Source organism: Sapajus apella, unplaced genomic scaffold, assembly GCF_009761245.1.
Source record: "Sapajus apella isolate SASKATOON/1434 unplaced genomic scaffold, GSC_monkey_1.0 scaffold14, whole genome shotgun sequence".
In the NCBI taxonomy this organism is placed as follows: domain Eukaryota; kingdom Metazoa; phylum Chordata; class Mammalia; order Primates; family Cebidae; genus Sapajus; species Sapajus apella.
Genome location: NW_022436954.1, coordinates 7,771,689 through 7,793,824, shown reverse-complemented (window position 1 = coordinate 7,793,824; position 22,136 = coordinate 7,771,689). Strand labels below are relative to the sequence as shown.

Genomic DNA, 22,136 nt, shown 5'->3' with positions numbered 1-22,136 from the left:
AAGGAAGGGAGAAAGATATTGAAAAAAATAATGGCTGAAAATTCAACAAATATGAGGAAGAAAAATAGAAATCCAGACTCATGAAGCCCAGTATATCCCAAATAAGATGAACCCAAAGAATTCTATATCTAGTTATGTTAGAATAATGACAACTTAACTCTGATTACAAAGGAAAAACAGAACAAGCAAAAAGTTTAAAACTACAATTTAACTCTATCCCTCCTACTTTTTGACTTTTTGTTGTCTCTGTATATTTGTATACTGTCTTTCTCAACAAATTGTTGTAGCTAATGTTTTTGATCGATTTTTTTTAGTCTTCTTACTATAGATATTAGTCATTTACATACCACAATTACAGTATAAGGATATTCTGAGTTTGACTGTGTACCACTTTTACCAGTCTCTTTATACATTCAGATAATTTTTAGTGACAGACTCGCATACTTTCTTTCAGACTGAAAGACTCCTTTTAGCATTTCATGTACAACAAGTCTAATGTTTATAACATCCCTTAGCTTTTCTTTGTCTGGGAAAGTCTTTATTTCTCCTTCATGTTTAAAATATAACTTTCTTGGAGACTAGTATTCTTTATGAAAAGATATTTTTTTCCTTCAGCACTTTGAATGTGCTATCTCACTCTCCCTATGCCTATAAAGATACATCCTAGATGTCTGCTGCCAGACGTATCAGAGCTCCTTTACATGTTATTTGCTTCTTTTTGCTGCCTGCTATTAGTATGTTTTCTTTGTCCTTGAGCTTTGAGACTTGATTATGTGCTTTGGAATAACTCATTTAGGTTGAATATTCTTGGTATTCTTTGACTTTCTTATACCTGGATATTTATATCTTTCTCTTGGTGTGCAAAGTTATCTGTTATTATTTATCTTTTATTTTTGTTATTGGTACATAGCAGGTGTATATATTTATGGAGTACATGAGATACTTTGATACAGGAATACAGAGCATAATAATCACATCAGGAAAAATGCGCTATCTCCTCAAATATTTATTCTTTGTGTTACAAACAATCCAGTTATACCCTTTTAGTTCTTTCAACCTGTACAAATAATTATTATTGACTATAGACAATCTTGTCTATCGTTGTGCTATCGAATACTAGATCTTATTTATTCTATCTATTTTTTGTATCCATTAACCATCCTTTACTTTCTATCTCCATGAGTAATTATTAGATCCTACCAGTGAGTGAGAATATGTGAAGTTTGTCTTTCTATGCCTGGCTTATTTTATTCATATAGTGACCTCCAGTCCATCCATGTTGTTGCCAGTGAAAGGATCTCATTGCTTTTTATGGCTGAATAGTGTTTCATTGTGAATATGTACCACATTTTCTTTATCCATTCATTTATTGATAAAAAATTTAGGTGACAATAAAAATTATGGCAATTGTAAATAGTATTGCAATAAATATGGAAGTAGAGCTATCTCTTTGATATACTGATTTTCTTTAGGTTATAGACCCAGCAGTCAGGGAGCTATATCATATGACACCTCTATTACCTGTTTACAAAAAAAGCCATTTTACTTACAGTGGAATGATAATCTCATTGCACTTCGAATTTGCATTTCCTGATGTTGAGCACTTTTTCATATATCCATTTGCCATTTTTATGTCTTCCTTTGAGAAATGTCTATTCAGATCTATTGCCCATATTTCATATTAGATTTTTTCCTATAGAGTTCTTTGAGCTCCTTAGATAGATAGATAGATAGATAGATAGATAGATAGATAGATAGATAGACAGATAGATAGTGTGTGTGTGTGTGTGTGTGTGTGTGTGTGTGTGTGTGTGTGTGTGTTTATTCCTTTATCTCCTGTCAGATGGATAGTTTGCAAATATATTCCCCCATACTGTGGGTTGTTTCTTCACTTTGTTGATTGCTTCTTTTGCAATGCAGAGGGATTTTTTGTTGTTTTTTTATTTTAATATTAGGTTCTAGGGTACATGTGCAGGATGTACAGGTTTGTTACAAAGGTAAATGTGTGCCATGGTGATTTGCTGCACCTATCAACCCATCACCTAGGTATTAAGCCCAGCATGCTTTAGCTATTTTTCCTAATGTTCTCTGATCCTGCACCCAACCCCCAACAGATCCCAGTGTGTGTTGTTTCTTTCCCTGTGTCTATGTGTTGTCATTGTTCAGCTCCCACTTATAAGTGAGAACATGCGGTGTTTGGTTTTCTGTTCCTGCATTAGTTTGCTGAGGATAATGGCTTCCAGCTTCCTCCATGTCACTGCAAAGGACATGATCTTGTTCTTTTTTATGGCTGCATAGCATTCCATGGTGTGCATGTATCATATTTTATTTATTTATCTTACTTTAAGCTCTGGGGTACATGCGCAGATCTTGCAGGATTGTTACATAGGTATACACATGCCGTGGTGGTTTGCTGCACCCATCCCCCATCACCTACGTTATGTTTCCTAATGTTATCCCTCCCCAATCTCCCCATCCCCACTATCCCTCCCCTAGTCCCCAACCCCAACAGACCCCAGTGTGTGACATTCCCTCCCTGTGTCCATGTGCTCTCATTGTTCAACACCCACTTCTGAGTGAGAACATGGGGTGTTTGGTTTTCTGTTCTTGTGTCAGTTCACTGAGAATGATGGTTTCCAGATTCATCCATGTACCTGCAAAGAACATGAACTTATCCTTTTTTATGTCTGCATAGTATTCCATGGTGTATATGTGCCACATTTTTTTTTTATCCAGTCTATTATTGATGGGCATTTGGGTTGGTTCCAAGTCTCTGCTATTGTAAACAGTGCTGCAATGAACATAAAGTATCACATTTTCTTTATCCATTCTATCATTGATGGGCTTTTAGGTTGATTCCATGTCTTTGCTGTTATGAATAGTGCTGCAATGAACATATATGTGCAAGTATCTTTGTAATAGAATGATTTATATTCCTTTGTGTATATACCCAGTAATAGAATTGCTGGGTCAAATAGTATTTCCAATTCTAGATCTTTGAGAAATTGCCACACCATCTTCCACTGTGGTTGAACTGATTTATGTTCCCACCAACAGTGTAAAAGCATTCCTATTTCTTCTCAACCTCACCAGCATGTTATTTCTTGACTTTTTAATATCTGTCATTCTGGCTGGTGTAATATGGTATCTTATTGCAGTTTCAATTTGCATTTCTCTACTGATCAGTGATGTTGAGCTTTTTCCATATGTTTTTTAGCCACATGAGTGTATTCTTTTAAGAAGTCTGTTAGTGTCCTTTGCCCACTTTTTAACAGGCTTGTTTTTTCTTGTAAATTTGTTTAAGTTCCTTGTAGACTAGATATTAGACCTTTGTCAAATGGATAGTTTGCAAAATTTTTCTCTCACTCTGTAGCTTGGATGTCCACTCTGATGACAGTTTCTTTTGCTGTGCAGCTCTTTAGTTTAATTAGATCCCATTGCAAATTTTTGCTTTTGTTGCAATTGCTTTTGGAGATTTCATCATGGAAGCTTTGCCCATGCCTGTGTTCTGAATAGTATTGCCTAGATTTAGGATTGTCCCAGCTATATGGGCTCTTTTTTCATTCTATATGAATTTTAAAATAGATTTTTCTAATTCTGTGAAGAATGTCAATGGTAGTTTAATGGAAATCGTATTGAATCTATAAATTGTTTTGGGCAGTATAACCATTTTCACAATATTGATTCTTCCTATCCATGAGCATGGAATGTTTTTCCATCTGCTTGTGTTCTTTCTGATTTCCTTGATCAGTGGCTTTTAGTTCTCCTTGAAGAGGTTCTTCACTTTCCTTGTTAGCTGTATTCCTAGGTATTTTATTCTCTTTGTAGCAATTGTGAATGGGAGTTTATTCATGATTTGGCTCTCTGTTTGTCTGTTGTTGATGTATAGAAATGCTTGTGATTTCTGCGCATTGGTTTTGTATCCTGAGACTTTGCTGAAGTTGCTTATTGGCTTAAGAAGCTTTTGGGATGAGTCAATGGTGTTTACTAGATACAGGATCCCGTCATCATGCAAAGACAATTTGACATCCTCTCTTCCGATTTTAATACCCTTTATTTCTCTCTCTTGCCTGATTTCCCTGGCCAGAACTTCCAATATTATGTTGAATAAGACAGGTGAGAGAGGGCATTCTTATATTGTGCCAGTTTTCAGAGAAAATGGCTTCCAGCTTAATAATATTGTCTGTGGGTTTGTCATAAATGGCTTTTATTATATTGAGGTATGTTCCTTCAATACATAGTTTTATTGAGAGTTTTTAACATGAAGGGATGTTGACTTTTATTGAAGCCCTTTTCTGTGTCTATTGAAATAATCATGTGGCTTCTGTCTTTGGTTATGTTTATGTAATAAATTACATTATTGATTTGCTTACGTTGAACCAGCTTTGCATCCCGGGGATGAAGCTGACTTCATCGTGGTTGATAAGCTTTTTTGTGTGCTGCTGGATTCAGTTTGCCACTATTGCATTGAGGATTTATCAGGGATATTGGCCTGAAGTTTTCTTTTATTGTTGTATTCCTGCTATGTTTTTATCCCTACCAGGTTAGAATGACGCTGGCCTCATACAATGAATTAGGGAGGATTCCTTCCTTTTCAATTGATTGGAATAGTTTCAGAAGAAACGGTACCAGCTCCCCTCTGTACCTCTGGTAGAATTCAGCTGTAAATACACCTGGACCTGGGCTTTTTTTTTTTTTTTTTTTTTTTGGTTGGTAGGCTATTATCTATTGCTTCAATTTAGAACTTGCTATTGGTCTATTCAGGGATTCAACTTCTTCATGGTTCAGTCTTGGGAGGGTGTATGTGTCCAGGAATTTATCCATTTCCTCCAGATATTCTAGTTTATTTGCATGGAGATGTTTATAGTATTCACTGATGGTTGTTTTTATTTCTGTGGGGCCAGTGGTGATATCCCCTTCATCATTTTTAATTGGTTCTATTTGATTCTTCTCTCTTTTCTTCTTTATTAGTCTAGCTAGCAGTCTACTTATTTTATTAATTTTTTCAAAAATCTAGTCCTGGATTCATTGATTTTTAAAGGGTTTTTTGTATATCTGTCTCTGTCTCCCTCAGCTCCACTCTGATGTTGGTTATTTCTTGTCTTCTGCTAGATTTGGGGTTTGTTTGCTCTTGGTTCTTCAGTTCTTTTAGTTGTGATGTTAGGGTGTTGATTTGAGATCTTCTAGCTTTTTGATGTGGGCATTTAGTGCGAGCCCCTGGAAGCATATCTTCAATATGCCTTGAACTCTGTGAGTCTGATGGGAAGAACTCTGCCAAACAGGAAACTAAGTTTGCACAGGTTGTACTCCAGGATTTAGATAAAAAAGAAAATAGATTATGTGATATATTAGCTGTCCTTACTATGAAAAGGTGTGGATTTTTACATGTGTTTTGATGTGTTTCCAGGATTTGTTTCAAGAATTGGAGCTCCTTTTACCAGTTTTTGTAGGGATGGCTTGGTAATGGCGAATTCTCTCAGCATTTGTTTATCTGAAACAGACTGTATCTTTCCTTCATATGGGTTGCTTAGTTTCACCAGATACAAAATTCTTGGCTGATAATTGTTTTGTTTAAGGAGGCTGAAGATAGGACCCCAATCCCTCCTAGCTTGTAGAGTTTCTGCTGAGAAATCTGCTGTTAATCTGATAGGTTTTCTCTTATAGTTTACCTGGTGCTTTTGTCTCACACCTCTTAAGCGTCTTTCCTTCACCTTAACTTTAGATAACCTGAGGACAATGTGTCCAAGTGATGATCTTTTTTAGATGAATTTCCCAGGTGTTCTCTGTGCTTCTTGTATTTGCATGTCTAGTTCTTTAGCAAGACCAGGGAAGTTTTCCTTGATTATTCCCCCAAATATGTTTTCCAAACTTTTAGATTTCTCTTCTTACCCAGGAACACCAATTATTCTTAGGTTTGGTCATTAAACATAATCCCAGACTTCTTGGAAGCTTTGTATTTTTGTTCGTCTTTTGTCTTTGTTAGATTGTGTTAATTTGAAAACCTTGTCTTAGAGCACTGAATTTCTTTCTTCTACTAGTTCAATTCTATTGCTGAGACTTTCCAGAGCATTTTGCATTTCTGTAAGTGTGTCCAATGTTTCCTGAAGTTTTCATTGCTTTTTCTTTATGCTATTTATTTCCTTGAATATTTCTCCTTCCACTTCTTGTATCTTTTTTTTATTTCCCTGCCTTGGGCTTTGCCTTTCTCTGCTGCCTCTCTGATTAGCTTAATAACTAACCTCCTGCAATCTTTTTCAGGTAAATCAGGAATTTCTTCTTGGTTTGGATCCATTGCTGGTGAGCCAGTGTAATTTTAGGGGGCTTATAAGAGTCTTGTTTGGTCATATTACCAGAGTTGCTTTTCTGGTTCCTTCTCACTTGGGTAGGCCCTGTCAGAGAAAGGGTCTAGGGCTAAAGGCAGTTGTTCAAATTATTTTGTCCCATGGTATTCCCTTGATGGAGCACTCTTTCCCTTTTCCTAGGGATGCAGCTTCCTGAGAGCTGAGGTGCAGTGATATTTTTTTTTTCTCACTTTTGGATCTAGCCACCCAGAAAGCCTACCAGGCTCTGGGCTATTACTGGGGATTGTCTGCACAGAGTCCTGTGATGTGAACTGTCTATTGGCTTCTCAGTCATGGATACCAGCATCTGTTCTGGTTAAGGTGGCAGGGGGTGAAATTTCCTCCTTGAAGATTCTTAGCTTTGGTGGTTTAATGTTCTATTTTTGTGCTGCTTGGCTTCCTGCCTGGGGGTGGCACTTTCCAGAGAGCATTAGCTGTGGAGAGAAACCAGCAGTGGGTGGGGCCCTAGAATTCCCAAGAGTATATGCCCTTTTTCTTCAGCTACAAAGTTGGGCAGGAAAGACTATCGGGATGTAAAGGACCTCTTCAAGGAGAACTACAAACCATTGCTCAAGGAAATAAGGACAGGACCAGACAGAGAAACATTCCTTGCTCATGGTTAGGAAGAATTAATATCGTAAAAATGGCCATACTGCTCAAAGTAATTTATAGATTCAATGCTATCCCCATCAAACTACCAATGACCTTCTTCACAGAACTGGAAAAAAAAAACACCTTAAACTTCATATGGAACCAAAGAGAGCCCGCATAGCCAAGTCAATTCTAAGCAAAAAGAACAAAGCTGGAGGCGTCATGCTACCTGACTTCAAACTATACTACAAGGCTACAGTTATCAAAACAGCATGGTATTGGTACCAAAACAGAGATATAGACCAACAGAACAGAACAGAGGTCTCAGAGGCAACGCCACACATCTACAACCATCTGATCTTTAACAAACCTGACAAAAACAAGTAATGGGGAAAGGATTCCATGTTTAATATATGGTGTTGGGAAAACTGGCTAGCCATGTGCAGAAAGCAGAAACTGGACCTCTTCCTGACACCTTACACTAAAATTAACTTCAGATGCATTAAAGACTTAAACATAAGACCTAACACCATAAAAACCCTAGAAAAAAGCCTAGGCAAAACCATTCAGAACATAGGTATAGGCAAGGACTTCATGACTAAAACACCAAAAGCATTGGCAACAAAAGCCAAAATAGACAAATGGGATCTAATTAAACTCCAGAGCTTCTGCACAGCAAAAGAAACAACCATTAGAGTGAATCAGCAGCCAACAGAATGGGAAAAAATTTTTGCAATCTACTCATCTGACAAAGGGCTAATTCCAGAATCTACAAAGAGCTAAAACAGATTTACAAGAAAAACCAAACAAGCCCATTCAAAAGCGGGTGAAGGATATGAACAGACACTTTACAAAATAAGACATATATGAGGTCAACAAACATATGAAAAAATACTCAGCATCACTCATCATTAGAAAAATGCAAATCAAAACTACATTGAGATACCATCTCATGCCAGTTAGAATGGTGATCATTAAAAAATCTAGAGACGACAGATGCTGGAGAGGATGTGGAGAAATAGGAACACTTTTACACTGTTGGTGGGAGTGTAAATTAGTTCAGCCATTGTGGAAGACAGTGTGGCAATTCCTCAAGGACCTAGAAATAGAACTTCCATTTGACCCAGCAATCCCATTACTGGGTATATATCCAAATGATTATAAATCGTTCTATTATAAGGACACATGCACATGAATGTTCATTGCAGCACTGTTTACAATAGCAAAGACCTGGAACCAACCCAAATGCCCATCGATGATAGACTAGACAGGGAAAATGTGGCACATATATACCATGGAATACTACGCAGCCATAAAAAACAATGAGCTCATGTCCTTTGTAGGGACATGGATGAACCTGGAAACCATCATTCTCAGCAAACTGACACAAAAACAGAAAATCAAACACCGCATGTTCTCACTCATAGGCGGGTGTTGAGCAATGAGAACACATGGACACAGGGAGGGGAGCACTACACACTGGGGTCTGTGTTGGGGAGCTAGGGGAGGGACAGCACGGGGTGGGGAGTTGGGGAGGTATAACATGGGGAGAAATGCCAGATATAGGTGATGGGGAGGAAGGCAGCAAACCACATTGCCGTGTATGTACCCATGCAACATCTTGCATGTTCTTCACATGTACCCCAAACCTAAAATGCAATAAAGTGTATATTTTAAAAAATAAAATAAATAAATAAATAAACAAGAAATAATAAGTATTCAAAGAATGTGGAGACATTGGACCCCTTGTATACTATTGGTGGCCATGTAAAATGCTACACCTACCATGAAGACACTATGGAGGTTAGAACTACCATATGATTCAGTATTCTCACTTATGGGATCTCAGTTCTTCAAAAAAGAATTAAAATCAGCATTTGGAAGAGATATTTGCACTCCTTTATGTTCATTGCAGTATTATTCACAATTGCCAAGATATGGAAGCAACTTAACTATTCATTTGCGCATGAATAAATAAGCAAAATATGTTGTATACGTACAATGGAATATTAGCCCCAAAAAAGAAAGAACAAGGTCATATCCAACATGTATGAACCTTGGGCAAGCACAGAAAAGTAAACACTGCCTGATTTCACTTATATGAGATATCCAAAAAAGTCATCTCACAGAAGCAGAAAGTAGAATGGTTGTTGTCTGGGACAAGGGACAGAGGAGAATAGGGAGTTGTCACTTAAGGGCATAAAGTATCACTTATGAGAGGTGCAAATGTCTTGGAAACCTACTGTGCAATATTTTGCTTATAGTTAATAATGCTGCACTGTATACCTAAAAATGTGTTAAGTAGGTAAATCTCATGTTATGCATTTTTATCACAATATTTTAAAACTAAGTGTTTTGCGTACCCTCAGCTAAATTGGGATTTTAGTACCAGAGTGGCTAAAAACCCTGCCTGAAAGAAAAAAGGAATGGGAGCTGTATGGAGGGGTTTACAGTGTTCACACGATACTTTTACTTCAGTGGATGGCCTTATGATACCTAGTTGTTTGACCCATGACCAGGGGATCCTTCACACAGGAAGCTTGGTTATACCGGCAGATGCCCTTGGAGCTCTTATCTGACCATGTCCAGCTTATGCTGGCAGCCTGACCTTGTGTTCTCACTGAAGTCCTAGGAAAACCCAGCCTGAGACACCTCCTAGTTTTTCAGACAAAAAGCATAAATTCAACACACCATCACAAGAGGAAATAAGTTCAAAGACGTCTACTTACAGATCCTGGGAAAGGAGGGAATAATGATTTGGGGGGGTGGGGAGCAGTGTTCTGTTCCCCAGGTCAGATGAGACAGAAATGAAGAATCTGGCAGAGAGACCAAAATCTCAGAAATCACCACTAAAGAACTTATTCATGTAACCAAACACCACCTATTCCCCAAAAGCTATTGAAATAATAATAACAACAAAGAAATAGGTGGCAACTAGCAGTTTATATAAAGAAATCTGGTGTGGGTCACTTAAAGTTTGCAGGCAAGTGCCTGAATAGTTCATTTAAAGGAAGCGACAGGAAAGCAGGGAACCCCGTCAGCTAGGCAGGAGAGATGGCCCTGAGTTATTTCTGGCTTCTGGCCTGAGACCTTTGGGAGTGGTGTAAAACCTAGAAATCATGTCAAGGGTAACTGAGCCCTGCCTGTGGTATGAGGAAGTTAAACTTGAATGATGAGACAAGATAAATTTTTAAGAATTTCCTCTAATAAGATAAATATGTATACTGAATACATAATAAAAATTGACTCCTCCCTATGCTAATAAACAAAACCATTGTGAGGTTCCGTGCCATTAAACATAAGGAATATAAAAATAGGTTTCCTCGTTCCATTCTAGATTTACTACACAGGACCATCTACCCAGCGAATGCTGTGGATATACAGTCTGCCACTCAATAAGTTGTACACTTTCGTGACATTTCTGATTGTAAGGGTGGTAAATGGACATTTCAGCTTCTGAGGTCCTCACTGGGAGTTTGACTCATACATGTAAATTTTTACTTTTAATTTTATGTCCCTCAGGATAGTGAAATGTCTTGCAGTGGTTTTTGTTGTCATGTTGGTAAATTGGTTTTAGAATACTAATAAAATCAATTAGTTATAATAAATAAATAAACCCCAGGACCCATAGTTTAGCCTCCATGAAACACTTCATCTTCCAAAAAAATTAATGACAATTATGACCATCATTATCTTACCATCATTTTATGGTCATTTAAAAATCAACACACTGTGGTCTCTTTGGTTCTCTTTGACACTTATTTGAGCTTTGAGAGACAGGACTTGGTGGTTGAAATATGAGTTTGAGATTTGGTTTGCTTTTGCAGAGGAAGGTGGCAGCATTTTCAAATGGAACTCTCTTCTTTTCCCACACCTTTAGTCATCATCTTTGTAGGTAGTATAATAATTTTGTCTCATTTTTATCAAACAGAAGCTACCAAAGGTACCTATGAAAAGTCTTCGGAAATTATCCTGCTTCATAACACGCAGTCTATATCACTTTCTGAACATATTTTAAGAATCTAACTGCTAGCCTCTTGTATAGCATTAATAACTTCTTCACAAAAAAGTTCCATTATGTTATCACTACCATTTTAAAAAGATTATTTTAAATCATGTTACAAGAAAGTATTCCAAGAAATAGACCCAGCCTTTATACTTTAACATTAGCTATATTATTCTCATTTGTAGGATGTAGGCTTCACAGATTACAATATGTGCCTTTTGCTTTTTAATCATCACAGATTTGCAAACTTCATCACCTATTTTGGCCTTAATCTCCACATCCAGTATCTGGGAAATGACGTTTTCCTGCTGCAGACTCTCTTTGGTGCAGTCATCCTCCTGGCCAATTGTGTTGCACCTTGGGCACTGAAGCACATGAACCGTCGAGGAAGCCAGATGCTTCTCATGTTGCTACTGGCAGTCTGCATCCTGGCGGTCATCTTTGTGCCACAAGGTGAGAAAAGATCACAGGTGGAGGAAAGAAAATGTCTTTTCCTCTTTTCTCAGGGATTGTACTAATCATACCTATCTGAAGCTAGAAGGAAAGGGAGAATCAGGTTCTCAGGATTCCCTGACACCAACCTGGAGATTTAGGACAGATTCTACCACAAGTTGCTGGAAAACAAGTCAAAGATGAGTAAAGGTTGGCTTTAATATATGACTGTCTTCATCATATCCAAGAAATACTAAGACACTGAAGCCATTTATTTCTGATAGTTTCTCTACAACAGTAATCAATTACTCACTCTTTGGCCAATCAAAAAAAATTTTTTTTTTTTTTTTGAGACAGAGTTTCTCTCTTGTTACCCAGGCTGGAGTGCAATGGTGCGATCTTGGCTCACTGCAACCTCCGCCTCCCAGGTTCAAGCAATTCTCCTGGCTCAGCCTCCTGAGTAGCTGGGACTACAGACGTGCGCCACCATGCCCAGCTAATTTTTGTATTTTTTTAGTAGAGATGGGTTTCACCATGTTGACCAGGATGGTCTCGATCAATTGACCTCGTGATCCACCCACCTCGGCCTCCCAAAGTGCTGGGATTACAGGCGTTAGCCACCGCGCCCGGCCCAAACTTTTAATGAGTATTGAGGTGCTAAGCCTTGTCATTGTTTCTCAACATAAGGACACAATACTGCTACGTCCTGTGTCTGGGCTCTTTTTTACTACTACAGCTGCAGTGACAAAGTATTCCCTAATTCCCATGTATCTACTTGTGTGCCTTGTATTAGGTCACCATAATTGCAATTCTGGTATAGGGGAGTCATCGTGACTTCAAGGGAACAAAAGAACTTTTGTTCATCTTTGTATCAAGAACTATACAGTAGAAATGAGGAAATTGTCAGTTAATAGCCTCTTGTAGATGCTATTTTAAGAAACTAAATGTGGGACAAGGCACAGTGGCTCATGCTTGTAATCCCAGAACTTTGGGAGGCCAAGGCAGGCAGATCATCTGAGGTCAGGAGTTCCAGACCAGCCTGACCAACATGGAGAAATCCCATCTCTACTAAAAATACAAAATTAGCTGGGTGTGGTGGTGCATGCCTATAATCCCAGTTACTTGGGAGGCTGAGGTAGGAGAATCGCTTGAACCCATGAGGCAGAGGTTGCAGAAAGCTGAGATAGTACCATTGAACTTCATCCTGGACAACAAGAGTGAAATTCTGTCTCAAAAAAAAAGAAAGAAAGAAATTACATGATCACATGTGGTAAATAAGGGAACCCAGGTGGCCACCAGTCTTCACTTAACTCTTAGTTTAGTAATATATTTAACAGGATCCCAGATTGGTGTGCTTCACTCCTCCTCCTGAACGTCAGCAATGATACAAGTGTGCCACAAAGCAACAGAACCCATTCCAATGTCATGAGGCTGTTGGAGCATTTTTTTTTTTAATTGGATAGAAACAAGCTCTGAAACTTCCCTTCCGTGCTTTCCAAAGTCTGACTTTTTTCCTCTACTCAAAGTCTTTATTCCTAATCGTTCAAATGTTAATTCTCTCTAGCTTCTCCTCTAACATAAAACTCCTGTTCTTTTCAGAAAACAAACACCACATGTTCTCCCTCATAAGTAGGTGATGAACAATGAGAATACATGGACACATGGAGAGGAACATCACACACCGGGGCCTGTTGGGGGGTGAGGGGGTAGGGGAGGGAGAGCAGGGGGTGGGGGCATAGGGGAGGGATAACATTAGGAGAAATACCTAATGTAGATGACGGGGAAATGGACACAGCAAACCACCATAGCACGTGTATACCTATGTAACAAATCTGCACATTCTGCACATGTACCCCAGAATTTAAAGTATAATTTTAAAAAAGAACTCCTGTTGTTTTATGACTCTCCTCTGCAACCCTGGCCCCATGTCAGTGCTGTGTATGTACCTAGGTTTTAAAGGCGAGGAGAACATAGATGAGTCTTACATTCCCAAGTATTACACACATGACAGTCCTATATTCTGCCAGGTAGGAAAAGGAGTCCCTGAAAAAACATTCAGTTCAACTTACATGACCCTCTCTTGCTATGGCATATCTCTGATATATAGTGAGAAGTAGAGTAATAACTCAGATCCTTTTTATTCACTACTTAAGCCACAAGGTGAAGATAAATCACATTTCTCAGCTATTAGCCACGCACATTCTTTGCCTCTATGCAGTTTCCCCACAGTACGTTTTACCCTTGCAAACACCTCCAATACAGTCCTTTTCACTTCTACTTTGGGGGATGCTGATTCCTCTAGCTCAGATTTCCTGAGCCCTTGCATTCTTCCTTTCTCCAGAAATGCAGACGGTGCGTGAGGTTTTGGCAACGCTGGGTTTAGGAGCTTCTTCTCTTGCCAATACCATTGCTTTTACCCACGGAAATGAAGTAATTCCCACAATAATCAGGTACAAAACCTTATGTATGCCCTGTCAGGTTCAAAATGGACCTTTCTCAGATAATTGACACTTTTTGTGGGAAGAAATCTAAGACTGGTTAATTAAGAAAATTAATTGTGACAGCCATAAAAACAAATAATTATAGACCAACTTTATCTCAAGCTGACTTTTTGCCACTGTGTTAAGTCCTTTAATGTACTATAGTGTCCCACATAACCTTCTGAGCCACCTTACGGGTTGGTGTTAAGGAGAACAGTATTTTCTAAATGATGAAAATGTGTCTAATGCACTTGTGAACTGAAAAACTAATTGCTAGCATGTAAAAGTGAAAATTTCACACAAGAGTATTTCATCACCTCTGTGTGTCTAAATGATCCCCCATAATCAGAGAAAAATGATAAATCACAAATTACCTGTGTGGATTTCTAACAGATATTCTTGTATTGCTGTTTCCATTCAAAGGGCAAGAGTGATGGGAATCAATGCAAACTTTGCTAATATTGCAGGAGCCTTGGCTCCCCTCGTGATGATCCTAAGTGTGTATTCTTCACCCCTGCCCTGGATCATCTATGGAGCCTTCTCCTTCATCTCTGGCTTTCTTGTTCTCCTCCTTCCTGAAACCAGGAACAAGCCTCTGATTGACATCATCCAGAATGTGAAAAATAGGTGAGTAAATAGCCCAGCTGCCCCTTAGAGGATCTGTGTCTATATAAGTCTGTGCTGAGGAAGGCAAAACACCATTTAGGGCCACTGTCCTCCCAAAAGGCTTAGATTTGGAATGTTCCCATGTAGTCAGTGCCTTAAGTCTAGGTACAGCCTTCCCATGGTGACCTCAGACATCCCCCGAGGCTCTCCAGATCACAGACCAGCTCTGTCCAGCTTGTCTAGGAGGCTTCGTAGTAAAGAAGCCCAAATTAGGTTTCCTTTTCCCTCCCTGCCCCAGTGTGATATGCACACTCTTGAAGGTATTTTACAAATATACAGAGATCCAAACACCAGATTTTCATCCCTGGGAACCCTCATGCTAGTGGATACCTGTGAGCTGAGATTGTCAGTGCTTACAGGCATGACTACTAGACCACTGAAGAATTTGTGGGAGACTCTGTAATGCTGGGGTATCCAATCTTTTGGCTTCCCTGGGCTACAATGGAATAAGGAGAATTGTCTCGAGCCACACATAAAATACACTAATGATAGCTGATGAGCTAAAAAAATAAAATTACCAAAAAAATCTTATAATGTTTTAAGAAAGTTTACAAATTTGTGTTGGGCCACATTCAAAGCCATCCTGGGCCATATGCAACCTGTGGGCCATGGGCTGGACAATCTTGCACCAAGGCATCCAAGTATGACAAGTAGAAGCTATCCAAGCTGCCTTCCCAGATCCTAGTTTGGGGGCTTCATCTTTTACTTCACAAAGCTTACTTAATCCCTTGGGGGCAGAGACATGATTTTTACCAAAGCTAATGACCAAAGAATCAGCATGCCCTAAAGAATGCAGGACTTATGTGTTTAGTCCATATCTTTTCATTTTTGTGATTTTTTGTTTGTCGGTTTCATTGTGTTTGTTCTAGAAAAGACTTCACAGAACCAGAGCAGGAGGATCCCAGCATGGAAATGATATAGTTTCAAGGAATTCTAGGAGCCGACTGTGGATCAATGAGCCAGATGAAGGGAATAATCAGGACTATTCCTAGTCACTAGCAAAATCTAGAAAATAAATAACAAGATATAATGGATAAGTAGATTCACTTCACAATTGTGTTACTAAATAACTCAATATAAGCTACCTACAAATTATCATAAGAAAAAGTTTGAAGAAAATCATAACAACTTAAAATAAATCATAATAGAATATTTATATAGTTATAGGTCCCTAGCATATTTCTGGATAGGAATGTTAAATAATATAAAATACAATGATTCTTCCTCAATTATTTGGTAGAGTAATGGAGGGAATAATTCCAGTGAAAAATCTGATACTTTTACAAAAACTTGAAAAATAAGTTTAAATTTATCTAGGAATTAATAGTAGACAAGATGGTTCAGAAAAAAGGAAGACCAGGGAGTGAAAATGTGGCTGTCAGGTAAATGGGATAGCACATGCAGAACTTTACCATAAGTTGTAATATTTATAACAGTGTTAGCAGATGCATTTACAAAACAAAGAAATTCAAAAGCAGATTTTAGTATGTATAACATTTAATGTGTAACAATTTCAGTATTGTAAATTCTTAGAGGAAACAACAAATTATGGAATAAATAGCATTAACCAACTAATTGGAAATAAATGACTAACAATTCAACTTTATATCCTGTATTAGTCAGAGTTCTCTAAAGGAACAGAAATAATAGGATATATGTGTATATGAAAGTGAGTTTATTAAGAGAATTGACTCACACAATCATAAGGTGAAGTCCCACACTAACCCATCTGCAAGCTGAGGAGCCAGGAAGCTAGCCTGAGTCCCAAAACCCTAAAAATAGGGACGTCAACAGTGTAGCCTTGAGTCTGTGGCCAAAAGCTGGAGAGCCCCTGACAAATGACTGGTGTAAGTCCAAGAATCCAAAAGCTGAAGAATTTGAAGTCAGATGTTTGAGGGCAGGAAGCATCCAGCATGGGAGAAAGATAAAGGCTGGAAGACTCAGCAAGTCTGCTCTTTCCATCTTCTTCGGCTTGCTTTATTCTAGCTGCACTGGCAGCTGATTAGATGGTGCCCACCCAGATTGAGGGTGGGTCTGCCTCTCTCATTCCACTGACTCAAATGTTAATCTCCTTTGGCAACACCCTCACAGACACATCCAGGAATAATGCTTTGCATCCTTCAATCCAATCAAGTTGACACTCAATATTAATCATCACATATCCTAAACCAATATGCCAATCATTGATTATGATGATGACAGTCATTTCACACTGTATACATACATGTGTCATCACATCGTACATCTCAAATATTTACAAGTTTTATTTGTCAATCATACCTCAATATAGCTGAAAATAAGTTAAATGAAACAAATAAACCATGCTTTCAAAGGAGGCTTGGCTACCAAAATTCGGATAAGAAAAAAAATCTGAATAGTAAAGTAAATTCCAAATCAACGCATGTATACTTGACTAACTACTTATTTAAATCTTCTGTGAAGAAAACCCAAAACTTAAGGGAGAAATCTAGAAAAATATACAACAAAATGATTAAAAGCATTAAATTTTCATGGTAGACTGCAAAGTTATTTTTCTTTCTTCTTTGTAAGTGTATTCTAAGTTGAAACAAGGAATATGCAACAGCCTAAAATTTTATAAATTACTCATTCACAGAATTAGGACGAAGAATCCTAAAAGTCACATGGAACAACAACAACAACAACAACAAAAACAGTCTGCATAGCCAAAGCAATGCTAAGCAAAAGGAATAAATTGGAGTCATCACATTATCCAACTTCAAATTATACTACAAGGCTATAGTAACCAAAACAGCATGGTACTGGTACAAAAGTAGATGTATAGACCAAGGGAACAGAATAGAGAACACAGAAATAGAGCCAAATACTTACAATCAATCTATCTTGAACAAAACATACAAAAACATAAATTGGGGAAAGAAATTCAATAAATGATGCAGGGAAAACTGGATAGCCACATATAGAAGAATAAAACTGAATCCCTATCTCTCACCATCTACAGAAATCAACTCAGATGGATCAAAGACTTAAATTTAAGACCTAAAAATTCTAGAAGAAAATCTGGCTAAAACATTTCTGGACATTGGCCTAGGCAAAGAATTTTTGTCTAAGACCCCAAAAGCAAGCAACAAAAACAAAAATAAATAAATAGGACCTAATTAATTTTTTTTAAAAAAAGATTCTTCACAGCAAAAGAAATAATCAGAAGAGTAAACAGATAACCCACAGTGTAGGAGAAAATATTCACAAACCATGCATCTTACAAAGGACAAATATCTAGAATCTGCAAAGAACTCAAATCAGCAAGAAAAAAAAAATCTCATCAGAAAGTGGGCAAAGGACATGAATAGACAATTCTCAAAAGAAGATATACAAACAGCCAAAAAACATATGAAAAAAAATGCTTAAGTGCAAGAAGGGGCCATGATTAAAATGTCAAAACAACAATAGATGTTGGCACAGATGTGGTGAAAGGGAATGTTTATACACTGTTGTGGGAATGCAAATTAGTACAACCTCTATGGAAAACAGCATGAAGATTTTTCAAAGAATTAAGAGTAATAGAGAAAATAGTAGATGTACCATTCAATCCAGCAATCCCACTGCTAGGTATCTACCTGTATTAGCCTGTTCTCACACTGCTGTAAAGAACTGCCTGAGACTCAGTAATTTATAAAGGAAAGAAGTTTAGTCAACTCACAGTTTTGCAAGGCTGGGGAGGCCTCAGGAAAATTATAATCATGGCAGAAGGGGAACCAAACACTTCCTTCTTCACATGATGGCAGGAAGGAGAAGAATGAGTGCTGAGCAAAGGGTGACGCCCCTTATGAAACCATCAGATCTCATGAGAACTTACTCACTATCACAAGAATCATAGCATAGGGATAACCACCCCCATGATTCACTTACCTCCCACCAGGTCCCTCCCATGACATGTGGAGATTATGAGAACTACAATGCAAGATGAGATTTGGGTGGGGACACAACCAAACCACATCATTATCCAAAGGAAAAGAAGTCATTATATCAAAAAGACAACTGCATGCATGTTTGTGGCAGCACAATTCAAAATTGCAAAAATATGGAACCAACCATACATTAGAAATTCAAACAACTTGATTTTCTAATCTTTGTGCATATTATTCTCCTAGATCAACCTAAAGGAGGAGAGGACTGTCAGTGGCAATTAACTTCTTTGTAGTGGGCATAATTTTCTATGGTGACCAGCCACCAATCAGTGGATAAATAAAATGTGGTACATGGGCATCATGAACTACTACTCAGCCATAAAAAGGAACAAAATAATGTCTTTTGCAGCAACTTAGATGGACTGGAGGCCATTATTCTAAGTGAAGCAACTCAGGAATGGAAAACCAAACTTGTAAGTGGGAGCTAAGCTATGGGTATGCAAAAGCATACGGAGTGGTATCATGGACATTAGATACTCATAAGGGGAGGGGGAATAATGTTGAGGGGGAAGAAAACCTACATGTCAGGTACAAAGTACACTACTTAGGTGATGGATGCACTAAAAGCTCCAGCTTCACCAGTATATGATTCATCCATATAAACAAAAACCACTTGTATCCCAAAAGCTATTGAAATAAAAAATATACATATATTTAAAAATCAGATATCCACTCAAGAAAAAAATTATAAATTTTTGTTATATTTTAAATTACAAAATATAAGATAAACAAATTTCAGAATGCATACACATTTAGATTTCTTATAAATGTCTATAAAAGATACACAATTCAATATACTATTGGGGAACACCAAGAACATATAATTTTTAAAGGACAAAAGTCACATGACTAAAAATTTATGAAAAAGTGTGCAAACCTATTGGAAATAGAGAGAATAGCATAAAAAGTCCATAAATAAATCCAAGCATATATGGCCTACTAATTTTGGACAGGGACAACAAAAAGACACAATGAAAAAGAGTTGCCTCTTCAATAAATGGTGCTAGAAAAAAACTGTATTTCCACATATAAAGGAATAAAGTCAAATCCTTATCTTACACCATACACAAAAATCAACTTAAAATGGATTAAAGACCTAAATGTAAGACCATAAAACTCTTGAAATAAAACATAAGAGAAAGAGAAGAGAATATAGCTCCTTGACATTGGCCTTGGCAGCAATTCCTTGGATAGCACACTAAAAGGTCATGCTACAAAAGCAAATATAAATAGATAGGACAACATCAAGCGAAAATGTTTCTGCACAGCAAGGAAACAAATGTTTCTTCACAGTAAAGGAAAAAAATGAAAAACAACCTAGGGATGGGAAAGAAATATTTGCAAACTATATATATGATAAAAGGTTAATATTCAAAATTTATGTAAAAAGCCATACAACTCAATAGTAAGAAAACATATAACTCAATAATAAATGGACAAAATGCCTGAATAGATAGTTCTCCAAAGATGACATAAAAATGGCCAACAGGTATGGGACAAGGTGCTCACCATTACTAATCATGAGAACAGAATAATGCAAATCAAAACTACAATGAAATATCACTTTATATTCCTTAAAGTGGTTATTATTTAAAAGATGAGTTAACCAGTGTTGTCAAGAGTGTGTACTTATGCACTACTGGTGGACTATAAATTGGTGCAGCCATTAAGAAAAACACTAGAAAGGTACCATGTAACAAACTTTCAGAGGGATCCCCTGAACCTAAAAGCTAAAAAAAAAGTTTCCACCCCAAAATTAAAGATAAAACTACCATTACCATATGCTCCAGCAATCCTTCTCCTGGGTATATACACAAACAAAATGAAACTACCACCTTGTAAAAATATCTGCACTCCCATGTTCATTGAAGCATTATGCACAATTACCAAGATGCAAAAACAGTCTAGGTGTCCATCAACAGAACAATGAAAAAGGAAACTGTAATGTGTACACACATACACACACACACACAGAATATAATTCAGCCTTTAAAAAGGAGATATTCAGTTGTACCCTAAATCTCAACATCGCACAATATATCCAGGTAACAAATCTGCACATGTGCCCCCTAAATCTAAAATAAAAGTTGAAATTATAAAAAACAGAAAAATAAAAATAAAAGGAGATCTTGCCATTTGCCACTACATGGAGGTACCTGGAAAACATTAAGCTAAATAAAATAAGCCAGACACAAAAAGAAAAACATTGCATGACCTCACTTATATGTGGGCAAAAGGGTCAAATACACAGACGTAGAGAATAAAACAGCAGTTACCAAGGACAAAGTGGGAAGGAGAAAATGGAGAGATATAAGTCAAAGTGTACAAAGTATAAGATATGTAGGATAAACAAGGCTAAAGACCTAACGTACGACATGAAAACTGTAGTTGCTAACAGTGTATAGAGTTCAGAATTTTTGCTAAATAACTAGATTATAGATGTTCTTGCCACAGAGTGAAAAATAAGTAACTATATGAGGTGATACGTATGTTAATTTGTTTCACCATGGTAACCATTTTATATATACATTTATATACACACAGAAATACATATATAATTTTCATAGCATTATGTTGTATACCTTAAATATACACAATTAAATTTATTTTAAAAAATAAGAGAAAACTCATAACATGAAAAAAATTATTAACTCATCATGTAATATCAACTGAGCAGTGTGCTAGAAGCTCTGAAGGCACAGAAGAAATGAAAAAAGACATCACACAGATTTAATAAATATGAGTATTTGTCTGCAAATACAGATGTAACATCACGTTTTAGTTGCTACCAGTAACAAAATTTTAATTTAAATTCCACCTTGCCTCTGGGTTGGCAAAAATATTCAAATAAGTCATTTTGGGGAATTATTTCCACAAATTTTTCATGTCAAAGCTATCTAGACTCCACCAGGCACATGCAGAGTATGTCCAGAAATAAAGTAGTGACAATGGAAGATTGCACTGGTTATCAGCTATCCACTCAGAAGTTGTCGGGTAACTGCTGAGTCTGCACACACTCAGTGCTGGGACTCTACCATTCCCATCACAAGGAGGCACTGCAGTGTGGGATTCTGGTGTGGCCACTCACCTCCATTTGCAACCACACTGTTAGGAGTTCTCTGATTCCACGGGGTATCCTAAAGGTGAGTACTGGGTTCTGGTTCCCCCAGGACCCACAGGCATTGCTCCACCCTCACCCTTTCCAAATAATTTATTTTGATAAACTCTTTAGCTCCTCCACAGACCCTCTAGTTCTATTGTCAATTTAACTTTTGAAAAAAAAATAGTATTAAGCTTCTTTTGCTTGTCACCTTGAAAATACCTTCCAAGGAGTCAAAAAGTAAACTCATGACAACCCACAGGAAAGTGGGAAAGAGGATATTTCAGAAAATCGTCCATAATGGATACCATGAGTTTATCCAGTCTTATTCTTGTGCCTAATGAAATGTTTCATAGCCCAATTTGAGGAAGACTAGATGGCGTCTATTACTATGCATCACCCCAAAAGAGAGTAGTCAGTTCATAAAACGTGACGTTTCATGGAAGAGACCGTCCCACAGATCTTCATGAGTCTTTAAAGCTACAGAACAGTAGCTGTGGCCCAACAGAAAATATTTTTACTGGAGAAGTATAGTGAGCACAACAATAGAAAAATCTACTGTGGTGAGATGAG

The 22,136-nt window shown here is 37.5% G+C and overlaps 1 protein-coding gene across 2 annotated transcripts in view; it reads left to right on the top strand.

Annotated features, from left to right (window-relative positions):
- Positions 1-16,430, top strand: part of LOC116554858 (solute carrier family 22 member 9) — a 31,429-nt gene extending 14,999 nt beyond the window's left edge. Inside the window, exons 7-10 of one of the 2 annotated variants that reach the window (XM_032283053.1) lie at positions 11,177-11,391; positions 13,712-13,820; positions 14,274-14,478; positions 15,384-16,430. In XM_032283053.1, coding sequence (XP_032138944.1) covers positions 11,177-11,391; positions 13,712-13,820; positions 14,274-14,478; positions 15,384-15,437 — 583 coding nt within the window. In that variant the 3' untranslated portion in view covers positions 15,438-16,430. Of the gene's footprint in view, positions 1-11,176; positions 11,392-13,711; positions 13,821-14,273; positions 14,479-15,383 lie in introns of those variants that run through there. The other variant, XM_032283054.1, reaches the window with a different exon arrangement.
- Positions 16,431-22,136: the final 5,706 nt, after the last annotated feature.